Source organism: Drosophila arizonae, chromosome 2 (assembly GCF_054131065.1).
Source record: "Drosophila arizonae isolate 15081-1271.41 chromosome 2, UAZ_ARI_1.0, whole genome shotgun sequence".
In the NCBI taxonomy this organism is placed as follows: Eukaryota; Metazoa; Arthropoda; class Insecta; order Diptera; family Drosophilidae; genus Drosophila; species Drosophila arizonae.
This window is the reverse complement of record NC_142922.1, coordinates 22,073,146-22,095,600: the sequence shown is the minus strand read 5'-3', so window position 1 is coordinate 22,095,600 and position 22,455 is coordinate 22,073,146. Positions and strand designations below refer to the sequence as shown.

The 22,455-nt window shown below is 38.2% G+C and overlaps 1 protein-coding gene across 5 annotated transcripts in view; it reads left to right on the top strand.

Annotated features, from left to right (window-relative positions):
• The first annotated feature begins 5,900 nt into the window (after positions 1-5,900).
• AdamTS-A (ADAM metallopeptidase with thrombospondin type 1 motif A) overlaps positions 5,901-22,455 on the top strand; it is a 44,675-nt gene continuing 28,120 nt past the window's right edge. Inside the window, exons 1-2 of one of the 5 annotated variants that reach the window (XM_089461886.1) lie at positions 5,902-6,910; positions 8,121-8,609. In XM_089461886.1, the coding sequence (XP_089318012.1) occupies positions 8,415-8,609 (195 nt within the window). In that variant the 5' untranslated portion in view covers positions 5,902-6,910; positions 8,121-8,414. Of the gene's footprint in view, positions 6,911-8,117; positions 22,448-22,455 lie in introns of those variants that run through there. The other 4 variants (XM_089461885.1, XM_089461887.1, XM_089461890.1 and 1 more) reach the window with 4 other exon arrangements.

The window sequence follows — 22,455 nt, the reverse complement described above, 5'->3', positions numbered from 1 at the left end:
TTTTTTTGTAAATATAAATTGATAAATATAAGGAGTTCAGTCTTTTTTCAAATTTTAAATATAAATAATCCAAAGTGTACAACCCCTTAAAGTTTTTCATTTATTAAAAATAAAAATAAACAAAAAAACAAATTTGCCAGGTCCACAGCATTTGTTTTCGGATATCTTCTAGTCAGCTCTAGCGACTAAAGTTCTCTTACCTGTTTGGTTGCTATGTTAGCTTAGAGATTTATTTAGCTGTCTCAGCTTACCACTAATAGATGGGCATTACATAAACATAAACGTGATGGCATATTTAAGTTTTTGATTAATTTACTAAATTAATTTAGTGCTGCTTAGTATTTACATTTTTAAGAAGCAGCATTCCCAGCGATTTCTCATGGGTCTTTTCTATGACTTCCGCATGGCGCCAGCTGTAAGTCTGGTATACATATATGTATGTATGTAAGTATAGTTATTGTAAATGTCATTTAATTTCAGCCGATATTATATGCTGTTGTTCTTGTGTTTCGCCAGACGTCGTTTATCTGCGATCAATTAATAATTTTGTTCATGACAATTTACAAGACTATAATTAATTTCTATGTGGGGTCCCAGGCCCAGTATCTAGGCGTCGTCATTGTTCTGCTGGTCTATTCTGACAAAGGTCAATTGTGTTTGATAAATGTGAATATATTGGTAACTATGTATATAAATTTCATAATGAATGGCGACAGCAATCGCTAAGCGAGTCTTATGCATAAAGCTGAGACTCTATGGTCACTGACAAAATACCCTACATTAAGAAGTCAACGGATGGGGTGTATGCATTTGCATTTTTAAGCAATTTGCTATTCAAGTTTTCTACTAGTCGATGGCGAATTACTGCATATCTTTTAGTCTATCAACCTGTTCTGCTGTGCTTGCGGCTGCATGTTTATAAATCATTATGACAATTTGCTTGAGCTACCGTAACTAAAAAGTGCGCCCCTTGCAACTGGGAAATCCCCTCGCGCCTTTGGCATTATGCAAGAAACGAAGAGCTCGGCGCGTAATTAAAATGCGCGTCAAATGGCTAAAGTCGATAGTTCAAGGCAACTGAAAGTGTTAACTTGGCTGTCTTTGGTTGCCTTAGGCGGAATTCAAAAGCCAAAGAAGGCTGCAGCTGCAGCCAACAGCTGTGCCTATCGCAGTCGAGGATCGATGAAGACACCAGCCAAGTGGCAAGTGGCAAGTGGAGAGGTGTATGTGTGTGACGTCTGCCGATCGAGTACCATATGCAATTCTACGGAATAAGACCATACCATAAACAAGAGCTTAGGCTTAAGCAATCAGCAATAAGCCATAAGCCATAAGCCGCTCACATCAGTTGCTGCCCCAGCCGGGTCTGCTCGTCTGCAATTGGAGAGCCGCTTTGCCATGGCAGTTGCCAACCCGTGCTGCTGACTCGACATATTTATGGACATATACACATATATATGCATGTGTATATACAAATGTATATATTTTACATATATGTATGTAATTAAGTATGTAAGAAATTTGGAGCTCAAGTTGTGCATTATGCCAATTGTTGTTATGCATTTCGGTTAGCTCTTTTATTTCTAATATGCTGTGGCATTTAATGCATATTCATTATTTTCATATATGCACATATATGCACGCAAATACATATGTGTGTGCATTCAATTTCGTTTTGCGAAATCAATGAGCCAAGAAATTAATGAGAACTTAGAGTTTTACATTTTATATGCATGTCTCACTCGCTTCACTTTCATTGAACAAATCAAAACACAATGTTTCAATTAACACACACACATACACACGCGCTTGCTGTAAGTTGAGAATCGGCTATATACATATACATATGTAGTACATTTATGTACATGCTGCAAGCCCAGGTTGCTGTGCTTTCCTTTAGCTAAATTGTATTTTCATAGTCAAATATAAAGCTGTTACGACTTTTGCTGTGCTTCTTGGGCAATAAATTGTTGTTGTTGTCTATCCAATTTGTATGCCCCTGCAGCATCATTCATCGATTAGTTGTCCAATATCTTTCTGCAGTCTACGGGCAGTTCAAAGCACTGCAACCTTGAGGCCTATGCAGGAAATAGTTCTCCATTGTTCTCTATTTAATTCAATTTTTATGGTGCTACTTTTCAGCAAGCACTCAAATTTAACGAGAGACAGCGGCATTTCTCATCATAATTCGCTGTCTTTATAGACGCCATGCGCCACACATCGATGGAATAGTTGAAGTACATTATTTTAATGCGAAACTTGTGTTACTTGTGGGATAAGCTTTAATTTGGAGGACTGTTTCATTGAGCCTAATTAAACCATCAATGGATTCAGATAAGATATGTACATACATATATCATTGTATAATACTGTATAGCCAAGTCGACTCCTCAAGTGTTCTATTTGAAGTCTTTGCCATCTTGATATTTGTCCGTACAATGGCCCATCATAGTCTAGCTCTCCATACGCTTTCACTCTTTCTGTATAGGAATAGATACATGTCTACATATATACATATGTCATATACATATATGTCTATATAGTCTACAGATATATACATACATTAGTTTATATTTGCCCATTGCGTGGGCGTTCCGTCTCAGGGTCAACGCACATCGCCATCTGGAAATGATTCTATATAGTCTGTCTGCCGTCGTACGCGTGCAATGAAAACTTTAAATGTACATATGTGGACGTAGTTGAATGGATGATGTATGCCATACACTTAAGTAAAATGTATCTTTAAAATACAAAACAAAACACAACAAAAATAGAAAAAAGAAAGAAAGAAAAAAAAAGATCGCCTCGGCCACGCAGCTTGCGCACTAAAATGCTCTTACGCATGTCTTGGGCCGATTCCGAGTTCGATTCCTGCCATTGATTGACAGCGCACGTAATTGAGTTTGATTTTTGCGAATTTTGAGAATTTATACATCACTGTGCTACATCTTCGCATGGCGCATGGCGCATGGCGAGGGGGCGCTGCATGTCAAAAAGGTTTGTGTTTAGTTAGCCCAAATATTTGATTTGATTGAGCAGCTGTCAAGCGAACTTTCAAAACCTGAGCTCATATAAAAATAGTTTGCTTTAAATGGCCTCCATAGCTCACAGCTCTTTCAGCTGGCAGTTGTTGCCTCTCGTCTCGCCTCGACAGTTCATTTAAGTTTTCGTAAGCTTTCCATCATTCAATCAGGATCAATATTTCTTAATCAAACTGGCAAAAAAAAAAAAAAAAAAAAAAAAAAAAAAATAAACGAGCAAAAGTAAATGAAAGAGAAATATAAAGAAATACACAAAAACGAGCAAAATTCGCATCAAATAATATAAACATAGCAACGCACGCACCACACACGCCGGCACAACCACGGCATATCCAAGAGCTGGCTCGGGGATGTGTGTGTAAACAGACGCTGTGTCTGACAGGCCAGCGTGTATGTGGATCTTCAAATACGTCTATATTTGGCCATACGCCGCCGATTGAGACGGCCCGAGGCGGGCTAGGTGATCGCCCAAGCGGCGCGTGCCGTCAAATTGCATCTGCAGATAGTTCTGAGATAGCTCGCGCACAGCATCTTTGGCTAGCATCGCTGATTTTGCCATTCTAATGCTAAAAAAAGCAAGTTTATGTCTGCGCGTGCTGCTGGCCGCTCCAAATGGTCTAAATGCGTTAATTACTAAGATCAGCTACGAGCAGCAGCACCGCACACTACTACACTGAGGCGACGACTCGCGCCACTGTGGGCAGCATCAGTTCATTCTCCGTAAGAAACTTTGCCTCGTTCGCCTCAAGTGCGTTTGATCACTAACAGCTGCGCCGCAAGTGCTACTTGTCCCGGGCAGGCACCATCGGCTATTCTATGTAGTTTGACAAGGCGACTAGAATAATATATATTTTATATATATTTTTTTTAATTCAAGATTTATTGTAATAAATATTTAATATGAATAAAGCCTATAAGTAGAAGGTTAAATTTTTAAAATTATTCCATATATTCTAAGTAGCTTTTATGGAATAAAAATCAAAGTATTAGATTTATTTCCGTTCAAAATGTTCGGCTATCAGTTATCATTTATTGTTAATTTATTCATATTGATTTTCATTTATTATTAATTTAAATTAATGATAATTTATTTTTATGAAAATATTAGAAATACTTCTGTTAAAATTGTTCGATTAGCAATTTCTTTAAAAATATATTTAAGTTCCGCTTATTTTCCCTCAATAATATTAACTATAATTATTAACTAATAGTGAAAACTATACAAACCTGTGGATCAACTTGGACAGAAATTTTAAAATATTTAATCAACTTTACAATTTTCAAGGTTGAGTTGATAGGGGTTTTTATTCTTTTAAAATAAACAAAAATATTTATTTAAGTAAAAATATTAGTTTTTATTATATACCTTTCACTCTTACTAGAATTTATTTATCACTTGGCTAAGCACTTGCTTGTAAAGAGTATTTAGAGATGAAATTTCTAATGATATTTTGAAACATGCTATGAATTGGAAATGGGAATATAAAATAAAACAGAAACTGAACCAGCAATGGTTTATGTTTTTGATTTCGTTTTCATTTCCGACTTGTAATTCACGTTGCACTGTTGTTAATTACACAACATATGTTGCATATAGCATATAGATATATATGCTTAGACCCGTTCTGCCTGCAGCTATGGGTTGTACTCTCCCTGTTCTCTACTTTTCAATTAGCAGTTTGAGCTGTGCCAAAAATGTTTTTCAAAAAGAAAAAACAATTATTTTTATGAATGCATGGCAAAAGTTTTTTTAAATTTTATTTCTGCGAAATGGATTTTAAATTTTCAACTATATTTTAATATAGCTAACGAGTGCTCGTCTTTTAATTGATTAATTCTTCGGCTGCTGCGTTTGATTAAAGAAAATATTTCCATATGCAAAGAGGTCAATTGCTTCATATGGTAATTTGGCATAGACACTATGTATAAAGCGCTGCAGAACTTTTTAGTTTAAGTATGATGTAGACCTTGAGAGGCCCGTCTGTGTAGCTGGCATATGAGAATATGTATACATATATATATATATATAATACACGTATAAGCAGTATATATGTATATATAGAAATTTCTGCACTTACAACTCGTAAAAGATAATGTCATTAACTGCTCACAATAATTGCTCTATGCAGACGCCAGTTCAGGTGAAATAGGAAGACAAGTTAAATAAATATTTTAATAATAATAATGAAATAAATCAAAACATTTTATTAATAATGATAATCTTTTAATTAATATTAGTAAGAGCTGCAGTTTAAGTTGTGGAATGTATTTGTTGTTGCTATATGCATAATCAATGTGTGTAGAGAGTCCCGATTAGATTCGCTTATTATTCGGATGCATTGTGTGCTTAAACCTTTACATTAAATTATATGACTTTTTAATGGAGCTATAAGATGGTAAATAGTAGCAGATTTCTTACGAAAACTTCCTGCATGTGCGGCCAATTTAACATTGCTGTCTATGTAATATAAAGATAAGTGTAACAGTACAATAATATTAGTCCAGCTAAACAAAAAGTGCAGTCATATTCGGTATGCTCGACTAGATAATACCTTAAATTAAATACCTCTCTCATTTTAATAGACAAATCAATTTAAGCAATGGAGACATATGTCATATTAAAACTGAATATAAAAGATCAACCAAGATAGTTTATGAATTGTTTTGTCATCGATTTGATTTGCTCAAGCCCTAGTTCAGACCCACGCTGGATGATAAGAATGACTTACCGAACGGGACAACTCTGTATCAGAAGGGATGTAGATGAAAAATAATTAGAGAAATGTCAGGGAGAATGTTGTTAGTAAGGTTCGGTACTAATTTAGTTAAATTTTAGACTTCAACGAGAATAGTCGTGTTGTATAGCTAAATTTACGATGACTTGATGGAAGTTCGGTTCGATAATGTTCGAGGTTTAAGCAACATTCAAAATTTCAAATTGAGTGTATGATTGGGTATGAAAGATAAAAGGTTATCCGAAACTAAAGAGACGCTTGATTTTGAAAACTTCAGCCAAAGCTGCGAGCTCGAGTGTTCAGCGAAAGCTCGATTCTTATGATCACTCAGCTTAATGAAAGAGAATTAAAGCTCGCTTGGCTTTGCCTCAATTCGAATATTTTATTGCGCGTGTTGAATTTCGTATGAAACGCTCTCTTAAATTCACATAACGTGGGTATTGTTAGCTTCTGGCCCGGCACGGCCTCTTAAACGCCTGGTAAACGCCGCTGAACCGAGATGGCTCTAAAGATGCTGCGATACTATTAGATTATGGTTGATCTCAGCTGAAAATAAAGAAATATTTTAGTTTTGAATTCGAAGATCTTATCAGACTTTGGCTTCACATATTGATATTCAAGAAAAGAATTGGTGACCAGAACGAAACGCCGAATCGGCCCTTCTAATCATATTTCTACACACTGAACATTTTTACTTGATTTAAAAATAAAATATCTACAAGCAAGCTCCCGCCAAAACAGATCCAAACTAATATTTCACGATCACCTCTCTTCAGTCGCGCTCTTCGTCTCAGATTCGCGCTTTGCGAGAGTGTAAGCATACATGTGTGTGTGTCTGTGTGTGTGAGTGTGTATGTGAGATGTCGGTGCTCGGCGTGTGCTTCAAGTGCTGAAACTCATGAACGAAAATATTGCGCTTGATAGTCGGGGAATCGAACTCGAAAGAGCGACAACGCGTTTTAGATTTTGTTTTTTTGTTTGTTTTAAATGTTTGTTTTTTGTTGTTTCTCGTCATTTTTATCGTCGTTAATTTTGCGCGCGCAACGACTCGGCAAGTTCGGAAATCCTGACAGCTTCCATCTGCAATAATCAATAATGTTCGGCTACGCGACGTGACAATTAATGCTACTAACGGTAATATTACTGATCCTAACAGCATGGATATGAATCTGCAAATTATGCTTGCTGCATGCATGTGTATGTGAGTGCCTGTGTATGTGTGCGAGCGTGTGTGTGTGTGTGCGAACTTGTATGCAAATGAAATGGTCAACTTTGAGTTGGTCATAACCTTCTCTAGATGCGATGATAAGAAAAAGTTAAAATAAACAAAAATGTAAAAAAAAATTCAATTATATAAAACAAAAAGTTTTATAATAAAAAAAAAAAAAATGCAAAAGTTGTTAAAAGTTAAGTCGAGTGTGCAACAAAATAAACACGCGAAATGCATAAAAGTCTCTAGACACACACATATGATACGAATATTAAATGTTCTTTTGTGAATTAAAACATATTACTTTGGCATTCAACTTGAAGCTAAAAAGTGTACAACGAATTATTGTGCTTACTGTATCTAAACGTTTACTTATGTATCTGTGGTACGCAAAGAATTAAACTAAAACACTGGATGCGACAGCTTAGCCATGTGTATACACATACACGGATCTATGTATTCAGACGCACACGCATATACCTGTATATACACATACATATATATCTCTGCATACATACGTCACCTCAGCTTTATCACTGTTTGCTTATGATTCCAAGTAGCTATCTGTTGCTAAACTTTTCAAATCTTTCTTTCACCATAATTCTTTTATGATAAAATTACTATGAAACTACAATCAGCTGCCGGCAACAGCAGCAACAGCAGCAACAGCAGCAGCAGCAATCTAAGAGCATAATTTTGATACTCGTTCACGAATTCAATTTGCTTTCTGTGCATTGTTCGTCTGTCTGTATAAAGGCAAAGGATTTATGCTTTGGTGTACTTTGAATCCAAATCTTGTAAAAATGTAACTGTATTATTACAACTGTATTTATTACAGTTTTAGACATGTGTTGAGCTCCTCTATTGACTAATCAGGTTATACATAGATGCCTCTTGGGGGCATGGCAGATCTGAATCAGATCAAGTTGATGCAGAATCCGTAGATCTAGAGTTGGACTAAATATGATATATCTATGCCTAATTATTCAGGTAGACCTATAGATGGCAGATAAGCATGCAACTAACAGAGTTTGAAACGTGAGCGAGTATCATGCAGTCTGTAGCGATCGACTCTAAAGTTCTTACTTGTTTTGTCTATCAATTGTTGGTTTATTCTGCGTGCGGCAACAGCAGCAGCAGCAGCAGGGGCAGAGGCAGAGGCAGAGGCAGCGGGCACGGCACCATCGAATTTCAATTAACAAAATAAGCAAAGCACCAAAAATATCAACATAATAGAAACATAATTAGCCATTAGCCCCGTACCGAGCCCGAGTACAACAGCGCCGCAGCGTAGTCGACCGAGCCACGTTCGTTGCTCACAAAATTCGGCCACAAATTCGCACATTGTTGCACGTGCTCCGCTGGCGGTTGATTGACGACTGACAGCTTCAGTAGTTGAAGCAGCTCTACGGCCAGCGACAGCCCGCCATGCGGACGGAGTCGGCAATGGAAGCAGCAGAGGACCATCAGCTGCTACGCACAATCGCATTGCGATCGGACCGCACAGGCGCTGATATCGATGCGGATGACAGTGTCCTGCGATACTCATTCAAAGGCAGTCCGCCGGAGCTCTACTCGCCCAAGAAGGAATTCATCTACACTCACGCGCTCGTCGAGAAACAGGTAAATACCGATCCAACATAGAGGCGCGCCTAGCCCTTTGCATTGCATACAATATATCGGTCTTTTCTTTTATTTCTCTTTTTTTTTTTTTTTGTTATTTTTTGGCTGCCCTCTCAAAGCCCAACTTAATTTATTGCTTCGATTTCGCATCGATTTGTCGAGTTCTTTCATTTCTTTTATAAATTCAGTTGATTTGTCGCTATTTTTTGTCTGCTTCGCTCTTTTTTATTTTGCCTTTTTTCGCTTTATTTTTTTTGTATTTACTTTTTTTTCGTTTTAAGCAAAGCTCAAAGAGACAAAGAAAGCGTCGTCGCTATGACCATCGCATTTGAATACACACGCTTCACTACACAGACAGTGAAAAAATAAAATAAAATAAATAAATAAATGAAAAGAAAATAAAATTAAAAAATAAAACCAAAAATTTCAATTTCGCTCAGTTAAATTGTATAAAATTGTACAAAAGTATTGGATAAATAGAGATATATCGCCAGTACCCCCTAGGGTATCACACGAGTCCCCAGAGCTGGCAGGGAAAACCATGTTTAGAATCTAATCAATGCTTACACAATGAACATTAGATGTAAGCAACTTAAGAGGCATGCTCGAATCTGGCATACCCTATTGTCATTTATATATTGTATATTACGATTGGGGCTCTATCTGCTTTAGAAATAACTATCGTCAGTACCCCAGGGTATCATACAAGTCCCCAATAGGCAGTTTAAGGAGTATGCTCGACTCGGGCATAGCCTATTTGAATATGCTGTGATTAGGGCTCGATCTTCGTACTGCAAAATAAATTCAGTTTACACTGCTCACATCTCCCCTGACTCACTAACTGTTCGTGACGTTAGACACACGGCCTATGTACAAGAACCGTTCTATTTATGTATGTGCAGTGAGATTAATGTATGTGTGCTTATGTTGAGATTGACCGATAAAAGTCTGCGCAATTTTTTCTTTGGGTACTTTAGAGACAGGTGCTTCCGTTGTCAAATTGTTTTCTCTTTTTTTTATACAATGTTTGACGATCCACCTAAAGCCAACATGCGCAGAAACTTCAGATGAATGTCTTTTTTTTTTTGTTCGTTGAGTTTTATAGCCCGACAATAAAACAATTGTATGTTTAGTTAATAATTTTATGGAAATATGAACTATGACTGTCATATTTTTCTGTTGATAATAACTCACTCATGCGACTATGCGGGCAAAATGAGTCCACTTTGGGGAGCATATCTGGATCATATTACTTATCATGAAAGATAATTGGATATCACAATATTGGCATGGAATGAATGAGATTTTCTGCAGCAGCTGCAGTTGACAGCGGCGAGACTCTGAAATGAATGTGCTGCACATATTTCTGAACGATTTTAGATGAATCTGCAGAAAACACGACCTGAGTGCTAATTGCGAGTAATTTCGCTTTTCGCGAACTATCTCTGAGGTGTGAGAATTAGCTAGATCAATCTGCTTGGGTGACGGAACGTGACAGTTGTATTTGCCCATGTTAACAGAACGGAAAACTCCATTTGACATCCACTAGCTGCCGCTATTAGGCATTAGCCATTAGCATTTGATCAGCGTTCTCAATAGCTTTGGACGAGGATAGACGATGGATGTAACTGCTGAAAGGCGAGGTGTTGAAATTTCAAAAACAACACGAACCTGTAGTTGTATGTGTATGTAAATGGAATTCATAAATAATGTTGGTTGCGTATTAGGAAGTCGTTACGGCTGTCTGATCCGACTCATGTTTAATACTATTTATAGACTCACACACACACACACACACATACGAGTTCTGAGTAAAAATGCTGATAACCACAAATTGAACTAAGCGTGCCTTTTCGAACTATTTCAATTCAGATGAAATATTATTTGGTTTCTTAGCTTATATGAAATTCAGTTTTATTTTTATATTATTTTGGTTACTTTTGTGTCGAGGTTTTCTTAAAAATAAATTGTGTCATTTTTTGTGTGGCGCCATGAGTTCGAAACACTTGCTGTAAGAGCCTCGATGCTGTCGCGCTCTAATTTGTATTCGAATACAATAATATTCACATACTGTTTAGAATTTGAATATGCATGTAGTATGTAGTATTTCGGTCGTGCGACGCGTTGCTCGTGTTTCTCAGCATTTTGCTTATTTTTTCATTATTTATTTTGTCTACTTTAAATAAATACGAGTATAAAGAAAATTTCAGTTCGTTGACATCAAAAAAATGAGGCGGGGAAACAACAAAAACAAAAACAAAAATTTTAAAATAAAAATAAATAAAGTAAAAACAAACTTTAAGAAATTGAACATTTGTCTGTCAGCCTAAATGTAAAAAGAGACCCGCGAGAGGAGACCGACTAGTAGAGACCCTAAAGTCAGCTTAGAGCGGAATTTCCAATAAAACTTATCATAACTATTGTGAATCGAAAATCTAAACACTTTAATAGGATTCAAACACTTTCTTAACCTGATCTAAAAATTGTTTTAATGATAATTATGTTGGGGATGGATTAGTTATATGCAGTGAATTCAGGGTATATGGAAAACTTTCAGACTCATCACGAGAACATGTCATATATTGTACTTGTAAATATAAGTCCGAGCTCAACTTAAAATATGATGCAGGAAGCGAAAGATCTCTGAAATTATTCTGGTCACCTCTTCAATGAACATCTTACCTGTTATATCCATCAAGTTTATGTAAATAATATTTAAATGTTTGAGGGTGTGACCAGAGAGCCCTTTGTAACAACAAACAATTTGTCAGCAGTATAAAGCCTCCATAAAAAAAAAAAAAACAAAAAAAAAAAAAAAAAAAAAAAAAAAACGGGTAAATGATTTCAGCTGAGAAAAAAGGCTTAAAAATACTCGTAAATTCAAGTGTTTTTGCTGTTTTTTTTTTGCTGGGGCGTGACTTTAGGGTGTTGTTCACAGTTTTTGCTGTAGTTGTGGGTTCAGAATTTTGAATTTTCGGTATTATTATGAACAATGTTTACGTGCTCTGCAAGCCGATGAAAAAACAAAACAAAACAATATATTGTACCAGCCCACGATCGTTTCTAAAAAATAGTACAATAAAATAAAATGACAACAAAAAATACAAAATAAAAACCAGATAAATTCTCAAACAATTCCATGTTCAAAAAAACTGTCAAAGTAATTAAAAAATTATAATAAACCGAATGTCAGCGAGAATAGCGGCGCGGCAGAGATGTGAGACGACAAGTGTTCGCTGTTGATATTAATTAATTCTTTTTTAATTTATCAGTCAAGATTAATGTTAAACATTTTCAACCTAGTGAACAGTTGGTCTTAAAACTGATTTTTTTTTGTTTTTATTTGTTTGACTTCGTATTTTGCATTTCGCATTTGAGATTTAAGACATCAGATTTAAGACTTCAGATTGAAGATTTGAGTTTTCAGATTTCGGACTTCGAGTCTCGTTTCATTTCATTATTTTATTATGGACATTTAGCTGGCCATTTTTAGCAAGGCATTAGCATAATTGCTTACCAATGTCCATTCCATTCAAGGCGAAAACACCTTTAATAATTGTGTGTTTAATTTTTTAAAACATTTGTTTTGTCTCTAATACCCTAGACATATGCATAGCAGGTAGTTATTTCTATACTCCGGCACTTAACTGTCTATAGATAGAAATCGATTTGTATTTTATGCTGGGTATTTGCCAGCCGAGCACTCATTAGCTCAGCATATTTACAAATATTTTATTGCTATTTTTTGTTATTTTTTTCGCTTAGCTGTCACAAATTGTGAATGAATTTTCGGCAAATCGATTTTAGTGTTATTAGGTAGAAACATTTGAATTTTGGTAAATAATAATTTGTTTCACTGATTTGCTGGCTTACATCAAAGCCAGAACCCGCCTATAAAGCTGAAAGATTAGCCAAATCTGGTTTGTTGTCCATTGGCTCGGTGCTTTATTTGGTGTTTAGTCTATTGTCTCTGTTTTATTTCTATTTTCCGGCCGCCTCATCTATAATGGCCGAAACCAGAAGAAACGCTCTTAATGATTTTTTATTTATTTGCTGTCGTTACGGCCTTATCTTATGTATTTCTGGCCACATTCCGCTGGAGCGTGTTACATAGCTTTACATAATTTCATTATATTTCACTCTTATGACATTCATTTAATTATTTTATATAAACACGGCTGTCAGCACGCCCAGTGCCGCGTGGTGCCGGTGGCATCATCATCATCAGAGCTGGATCGTCAACATGGCCACATGCGAATCAATGGCATTATCGAACCCTAGCACTTTGCTTTGCATATAAACTGGAGACGCGCCGCAGCAGAGGCTTCAAGGCGCACCGCATCGTCTGTATTCATATGCTAAACCGACTCGGACTCGGACTCGGAATGGGACTGCCTGAATTCAGAAGTCAAAGTGGCTTAGCCTGCCCTCATCTCTTTATCTATCTAAAAGCAATATTTCGATGCTTTGGAGCATCAGCGGTTTATCATTGTGTGCGTATGGGTGCAGCAGCTCCATAAACCGAACCGCAAGCCGACCTCAGACTCCATCGGAAATGTGAATAAAATAAATAACAAAATATTTATCCACAAATTCTTTAATAGCATGGTTCCCAAAAATAAAAAATAAAATACCTATTTTTTATTTTCTTTTATAAAAATTTCAAGGAACTGTCGGTGTGTCTTGCTGGTATGTGTGAGGTGGCCTTTGTTTCGATTCCAGAGAATTAGACAAAGTATTGCGGTTTCATGTTGCAGTCTATGTGCGGTCAATGGGGCGTTATTTATACATTTGGTAGCCATGATTTATGAATCAGGATGAATGGGCATTGCTCATATACATAGGGCATACCCGATCCTGATGCCCTCCAATCATTCCGCACATATACGTGCAACATTTCAATCGAAATCTTCTGGGAAGTTCGACTCGTTTTGGCATACGTAACAGATATTGATAGTCTTTAGATTGGCATTTATAATCGCATTAGAGTCCCACACCCTTTGGGATGAAAATCGGCTAAGCCATCCATTTGGCCATTGGCTTTTCGGGGGCAAGACAAGCGACTATAATTTGCATATAAATTCGATTTATAGTCATAATTAAACAGACCAGTTTTATTTATTTGCATTTTCGTTGGCTTAACAGCTCAGCCATGGCTTGAGCGCAAACATTTCCGTGTTTGTTTTCCTTGCCGTTTGCTAAAGGACCACACACAGATACAAACGACAGTTGTCAGCGGCTTCGATACTCTAACTTGTCGGGCATATATAGCTATCACCTGATAGACGTTAATTTGACAAACAAATACGATGTACGTCACATTTGCCGGCAGCAGCAGTTATGTATATTTACTCAAATGGTTCACACTAGCGCTATGAGTGTGCGTGTGTGTAGATTAAGCATACGCCTCGCGGTACATGGCACTACCGACAGCCATATGATCGAGATAGGGTTTGCTTGCTGTTAAGTCAACTGAACAGCAGAGTGCCCCAATGGGGCGATATCAGCAGATGAAACCAGTGGGACCATCCCCAATCGATCGGCAGCGTCACAGCATCACTGCATCACTATCAGGCTGAACAGAGATAAGAGTCAGGGAGTATCTGAGAATTGGCACGTCTGCCAGTTCAGGTTCAGTTCTAACTATTTCCTAAACCACTTTCAAATCGAGGTTCTAATCGCTTTTATAATGCGTTTTATTGATCTGCTTTATGATGAGCAGTTAAATGTCTATGCAAAGCTCTGCTAGCCTTATCGCTCGCTGACAAAAGCAATCATCAGCAATGCAGTGGCAAATGTATATATATATACATATATGTATATATATTTGCTATATCTTTCGTTTGTAGACTTATAACATATGTCTGCATCGAATGTGCATATGTATGTAAATATGTTATTAATTCAGGAATTATCCATATTTGCTGGCAGACTTGTGCTATTTAATATTTGGACAAGTGCATGTGCGATCAAGCTATATTTGCAACTGTATGTGTACAGTTATTCATTTGCACATTTTTCAAAATTTGTGTACTTTTTCACAGATATATATTCATATAAAATATAAATAGAGTATGCATAACATTTTTGCACATTTAAAATTCGTATGGTAAATGCAATTACTTAGTGAACATGGAATTCTATTTACGCAAACCGAAAATCGAACGATCGATTTGAAATCAATTTTCAACAAATTGTTTCCCATAAATAATGTTTAAATATATATACAAATATTGCTATATGTGAAGAATTTCAAATGAACATGATATCGAACCGACTTGATATTAACTATGTACAGATATTTAGATATAACTCCACAAATTGTATTCAACTTGAACCCCACAGATATACATACATATACGTACTTTCATAAAAATTATTTGATATGCTAGCTGTGTTCAGGCATTTGTTGCTGGGCACAAGCTCTCAAAAAAAAAAAAAAAAAAAAAAAAAGAAACACACACACACACAGACGAGTATTCACAAGTTTCGGACCAAATGCTAAACAAAGTCATTGCCTTCAAATACATAACAACAGCAACAGCAACAACTGAAGAGCGTGAAGAGCGCGTCGAAATGTGTCAAAAGGCCCAAAGAAAAGAGCCTGAAAACCCTAAACACACTTATTAATTTTCGCACTCCAAACAATTGTAGCAATTTAGCCTAGGTAAAGTAGGCATGTCAATTGCTCAACAATATAAACAAATTACCGTGTTTCCAAGCAGCGACAGCACAAGCAGCAGCAGCAGCAGCAGCAGCAACATCAGCATCACCAAGAGCAACAGTTGTTGTTGTTGTTGTGCTAGGCTCTATTAATAATAAATTTGTTAACTTAACATGAGACAAGCGCAAATTTGTCAAATACTGACGGGTTGATGGTTCAGAGTCAACAACAACAACAACAACAACAGCAATAACAACAGCAACAACAACAACAGCAATTCAGTAAAAGTTTATCAATGATCTATAACGCTGAAGTTTGCATACCCTCACACATCAATTAAGCTTTTCAGAAATTGTTGAACAAATATGTACAATTTCTTGATTATCATTTATATATATTCATATACATATAACAATAACAATATTCTAAAATTTTAAAGTATACTTTTGGCATTGGCTGTACAAAAGCGATGCAACAGCTGAGATGGCTAATCGCATGACGACGCGTCGTAGGCCTACGACAGCAACAACAGCAACAGCAGCAGCAGCAGCTGAGTGAAATTGTTTAGCCTTTTGTTATAAACTGATCGATATAAATATATATATGTATATATATATATATATACATATATGGAGAACGCCTTATTATACAATTAGTTGTATTTATATTTCGGCTGCTGCTGCTGCTGCTGTCCCTGTCTGTCTTATTATTAAATAACCATTAGGCGTATTTAGCGCAAAACTATGAAATTTGGGTCAATACCAACGGACCAAGCGAGCAAGCAACATCGGCCCAAAAACTGGCACACGTGCTACTTGAGTCCGGCACGAGGGCTGCTGACGAGATTGTGGCCTGCGGGCTGGAGGGGCTGAGGTTAAGGCAGAGGCTGGGGCTGGGGCTGGGGTGGAGGCTGCTGCTGACGCTGAAACGGAGGCTGTTGCGTGGACGTGTTTATTATGATTACGATTATGTTATTGCCACGCCCGCGGCCTGCTCATTATCTGCTGTGGGAAGTCAACGCATCTGTTCTACATAAATATTGCAAAATTCATAAATTAGAGCCGGCTGGCCGCCAGCTTGCATTGGCAATAGCAACGCCAGCTAAACGAAGGCGAAAGTCTGAGGTTGCCTCACGTTGCATGCCGCCGCCATAGGCGTGCGTGAAGAATTCGAAGCGTGGGAACTCTGTTGCTCAGGTTCAGGTTCTCAATGAATGCCACGGGCCTACAAATATTCATATTTTCATTTTCTGTGTTTTTTTTTGTCGTTTTTTTTTTTTTTTTTTACATAATTTTTTGCTTTCTGCATTTAGCGCCTCGGCTTCGCTTGGCTGGCACTGGGTCGGGCGGGCTTTGTTTCGGGTGCCCCCGGGGCGCAGTTCGTGTTTATGGGTTCACTGACAAACCAGACAGGCAAAGTCAATTATTGACTAATGAAATCTGCAAAAGTCGCAGAAAAAAGGCAAGTGAAATAGAAACAGCGCAGTAATGAGTGCTGGCAGTACCCCCGCCTCGCATTCGAAATTGATTGTTAACCGTAACAGTTTTTGGGTTTGTAAACCTGCCAGGCATGTGTCAAGGAAATTGGGTCACACAACAAGAATCGCAGAGCTGCGAATAACTTGTTTCTAACCACATCCGAGCGACAATACCCATTGATATCCACCCACAGGTGGACTCTTATTGGATCTGTCATGCCACCTGGCCAAAGAAAAAGAAACAAAACAGAAAAAAAAAAAACACAGACAACAGATAAAAAACTATAAAAGCCCGCTCGAATCGTAGATCGATGGCATGATTGTGCATATACAATAAATTAGAATAAGAACGTGGTAAACATTGTTTTTGGGGGTCATAAATAGCAGCGGTTAATGAACGCAGTAAAAAATAAAGCAAACAGCAAACAATGCAAATTAATAAAACAACAAATCGGACGGGGGCAGCGTCTGCAAGATCGGTAGTAAAGCAACATTTATGCGGCGATTGATTTCCCAACTCGATTGCCTATGTATTTATTCCGCATATCAAGTTCAATAAAATGATCGATTTATAAGCCCGACAGCCCGAATCAGCAATAAACATCAAGACAATGCTAATGAGTGGAAAATACAAAGTCTCCACAGCTCAGTTCCTGGCAGACAATTCAATATTCGACGATAGGAGGAAATCTATGTGTGTATGTATCTCTCGATGAGAACCTGACCGCATTCTACAACTTTCTTTGGAATGCGCGTTATTGTGTAGTATGTAAAATTGCAATTCATAAATTTGCATTCGTGTTGAAAAAGCGTCGAGTTTGCTGGATTATCAGTTACCCTGTATGCCGTGTCTTGTTAAACTACTGAAGCCAAAGGCTTACTTCTTTCTCTTGATACAGCACATTTGCCAGACAGAGAAGAATCTGGAATATATTATATAACTAATTGTCACTTCACTTTTATAAGATTAGGCACGAATGCACGAGCGCATACAAATCAAATCTCTCGACGCATTTAACACGACGCTTGAAGTACAACTGAGAATATCGAAGGCTGTGCTGCGAAATGTAAACAAAAAAAAAAAAAAAAAAAAAAACACAAAATTTCGAGAAAGCTCTTAGAACTTTTATCGCCTCTGCGAGCGCAACTTAAGCTAAAGAGAGCGGGAGAGCAAATAAGATAATGCGTACGTCTCTTTCATATCCACTTGCAGTTCTCTTTGCTGTCCAAGTCAAAGTAATGCAGTTCAGGAAATGAGAATTTAGTTCTTGGGTATGGCGTATAGCCCAACCTAATGCAGTTGAGGAAATCAATTAAAACAATATATAGTTTGATTGAAGTTCTCAGTACCCAACCTAATGCAGTTGAAGTTTTCGACTCTTTTAGTTGCGTCTCATTATAGTTAGTTGGGCACACCCAACGAATGCAACTCTGTGACTCTGTGGAACGCACCTTGATTTGTTTTAGTTGGCTCTTACAGCCGGTTCTGGCACACTCAGTCAAGCTGCCCACTAAGGAAGTTGCGCAATTGATTCACGGACTCAAAGACGACTAGAAGCACAGCCCTCAAGTGCCCACGAGCGTGCATCAATGACTGAATGACTGAAAATGGCGTTGAATAATCAAATTCATAAAAATTAATAAATATTAATTTTAGTTGTTAATGTATGCGTATAAATGCCATATTAGCTCGTTTTATATTTATATACGCTAAATCGAATAAATGCAGCGGCTTTTAACCCACCTGCCAGTCGAGAATCAAGAGTGACGGACATAAATGGCAATGCGGATAGAGACGAATCCATAGATGAGCTCAATGCTGGCCAGTCGACTTCACGAAATTCGCATGAAGAGCGACTTTCGCTCCTTTTTGGTGCCAAATATTATAATTGGGGCTTGACCTTAAGCACTGAAGTGTTAATTGCTGCGGCGTTAATTGTATTATTTATATCATAAATAATGAGAAGCGAGCACTTCAGCAGCTGGACCCGGAAGCTGTAAGGCAACATGTTGGCTATTCTCTTGTATTTACAAACATCATCATAAAGCCCCATTTTTTTTTGGGGCTCGTTCTATCTTACATACACTTGCTAGTAAATCAAAGAGGGCATATTGATTTTCTGCTGGGCACGAAATATATTTCTAAAAGTTGATCTTTATCTTCAGATACATACACATACAGAAAACATCAGAATCCCAATGAATTTCATTCAATATCTATACATACTGCAAAATGAGAACTTTGCGCGAGTATCACACAATCGGTAGGACTCGACTCGACTTGTCTTTGCTTGTCTTCTTTTACACAATTCATGACAGAGAGCAGCTGGACGCAGAGCTAAGGGCACAACTTGGCCTCTACGGATGTGTATGCCCAATAGTTCTTGGTCTTTTGTGTAAACATGCCAAAGTGAGCACAAATGAATTGTTGGCCCGCTTTGAGTACAATCGACAGCTGCAGGAATCTGTGTGGCGAAACGCAACAAGCGACAAGACTATAAGCAATATGTAAATACTTGTATTATTACAAGGTTAAACAGAATATCTTTATATGTATATATATAGACAGATAGATAGATATATGCGTCTATATATCACATGTTTAATGTCAAGTGCGTAAAACGTTCACGACTTTGACACATGGTAAAGAACTCGGGTGAAGACAAATAAATTTTGATGGCGTCAAATTGCCAAAGATATGAAACGGTTTTTTAATGGAGTTCACAGATCTTAAACATTCAGAATTGTGGTACGTCATGCTGCCACTAGATGCGATCTGCTAGATGATTCTTGTAAATTTGCTCGCAATAAGAGCAACAACAACAACAATATAATAATAATAATAATAACAATTTCAACACATTTTTGATGGGAACTGTCAAAAAAATTAAGAAATTCCAGCAGTCCAGTGGGCATCAACATCAAGATCCCAAACTTCCAGTTCCAGTTGCTGCTAGATTCCCAATTCCAGTCTGAATCCGACTCTTGTTGCTGGCTGGCTGGCTGACGGCCTGGCTAATGAATATAATCTCTTTTGATGGATTGAACAGCGCCCAGGCGACGACGACCACTGAACCAGCCGAAGACCCCAAGTCCCAAGCCCAAGCTCCAAGACCAAAACTCGGCTTCATCTCAGCCGATGGCATTGCCATGAACTTCATTTTCGTTTTTATTATACCCTGCAATGTAGGGGCAAAGAGGTGAGCTTGTGAGTCGAGTATAGGGTATCGGCATTGTTTTTCTGTCAGCTTTTATGGTTGCTTTTTTTTTTTTTTTTGTATGTAATAAAATAATACGAAAAATTTATTAATTTTGATAGTCTCTAATGTTGTTGATTTCGTTTTGGGCCTCAATCATGAGAAACATTGACGAGATATTCATCAGCATTATTTTGTTTGTTTTCGTTATTTCTGTGACGATCCTCAGATACCCTACACAGTCAAAGTGTTTGTTGAACTCGCGATAAGATAATTCCGGGCAGCGCTATAATGAGCATTTAAATGAGCCCGTAATTTGCAAATTATGCTTATCCGATCCTTTCGCTACTTAAATCTTTAATGTGCCAATTGTTAAACTAATTATCAATTCCAATTCCAATTAAATCATTTCTCGGGGTTGTTGTTTTTGGTAGTACGGCTGGACCAGTTCCGGCTCATAGATATCCAAATTATACTTTCGTGTAGGGCACTTGACCGGCTCAATTAACTTAGATCTTATCTGGGCAGCATGTGCGCTCCATGCTCAAATCTTATCTTTCGGCTCTTGAATAAGATGAAAAAATAATAAAACGAATAAAAAGTAGAAAAGAAAACCGGTTTTACATGCGATACTTTTGCCAGAATGTTTCTGTCCGCTGTTCTTGGCTTGTCGCTTCGGCTTTGTTGCTGGAATTTAATGAAGCGTTAATAAATAAGCCCATGTGGGCCCTTTTTATGGGAAGGTTTTTAATCTGGCATTAAAGAGCTCGTTTGATATGCATCAGAAATCGCTATAGCCGTCAACGATCAAGAATCCCGTTTGGCGTATTATAATTCGTTTCCTATTCAGCATGCCTGGCGCATTGGCTGTGTGTGGATAGGGTATATGCGCTCATTGATTGTTTCATTGATATTTCTCATTTGTTGTAATTAAGATCAGCTGCTAGAGCAACAACATTTATCGCTCATTGTTTACGAGCATTGCCCAACGCGATGAGAGATGGACAGCCCCAGAGCAACAGTTGTCCAAGCTCATTTTTCATTAAATTGTAATAATAATTCATTAGCAAATGTTCATTTTACATATAAGCAAGAAACAAGCCAAATTATTACTGCTGAGTGCCAAAACAAGCGCGACAAGCGTTAAATGCGCGACTGAGGCAGCAGCAGCAACTGCGGCAGCGACGATGGCCGAGAGACAATTTATCTGCCTTAAGCAGTGGAGATAACGCCAACGCACACAGAGAGGCGCGCTGCTCAACTGCTCGAGAGCAGAAATCATGGCAACGCAGACAGCAAAGACTGCGAAGACTGCGCCCTTTCTTTTCTTGTCTTTTGTAGCCTGAGCCTAAGCATAATCTGCAAACGGGGTATATTGGCTGTGCCATGATATTTCCTTTTACATTAGCTGAAGTCGTTAATTGTCCTATCATGCGCAGAGTAGACTCTTTCTCATAGTTATCTGACATCATCACGATGTAATCGATAAATATCGATTGTTTGTCTTCTGCTCAGGCTTTGCCTATATCAGTTACAGGGCATCTCCTCGTCAAACACTGTCAATTGCAGGACTCTTGCTTGTTATTTAGTGATGTTGCCGTTGTGTAGCTGTTGCTGTTGTCGCCGCTGCTGCAGCTTAACATTTGCAGCATTTGCGTTCTGCGTTGCCGTATGGCATAAACGTTTTCGATTTACGCCGACGCCGACGCTGGTTCCAGCTGTTGCTGCTGCTGCTGATGTTGTTGTTGCTGTTGATGTTGCTGCTGCTTCTGCCACGCAGCATCCAGCGACATGGGCATAGCAAGCGAGATCAAGCGAATCAGTTGCGCGCGAGATGTAGAGTTGTGTGTCTCTCTATCTGGCTACATGCGGTCGACGCGAGTGCGCGAAACTAAATACACACACACACGGACGCACACAAGGATAGCGTATAGCACACCCACGCCCCAGACGTGCACAAGACATCAAAGGCTTAAGAAAAGGACTCCCCCGACACGGCCCGCACTCCACTTGCGCCAGGGCTTGGCTTGCAAATTGCCAAAGCCGAGCTTAAACGCCTTACAAATTGCATTGGCAGCGACGCAGGCGCAACTGCAGGCGTTGTCCCCAGCAGTCGGTATCAGTGGATCAGTTTAGTGAACTTGTCGAGGGTTCAAGCACACCGCAGACATCTTAGCCTGCTTTCTGGACAGCGACTGCAACTGTTGCGCATGCTGCCGGTTTTGGCCCTAGGCAGCGTTTGCATTGCGGCCAAGCGTGAATCGCATGTTGGCGTTGCGTCTGCGCAGCTATCGAGTGTTTGATCATAGCCATTGCCAAAGATTACTGTGAAACATGCAGTGTAAATAGTCCAAAGGAAACCGTAGACAGACAGTTAACAAAATAAAAAGTGTTCAGTGGCCAGTTATCAGTGATCGGTGCAAGGTACGAGATGTCGAGCCTAAAATCAATTCAACAAAAGGCACGAAAGCCAAACTTTAAGAGCGGAATAATTATGGAGGTAATTGA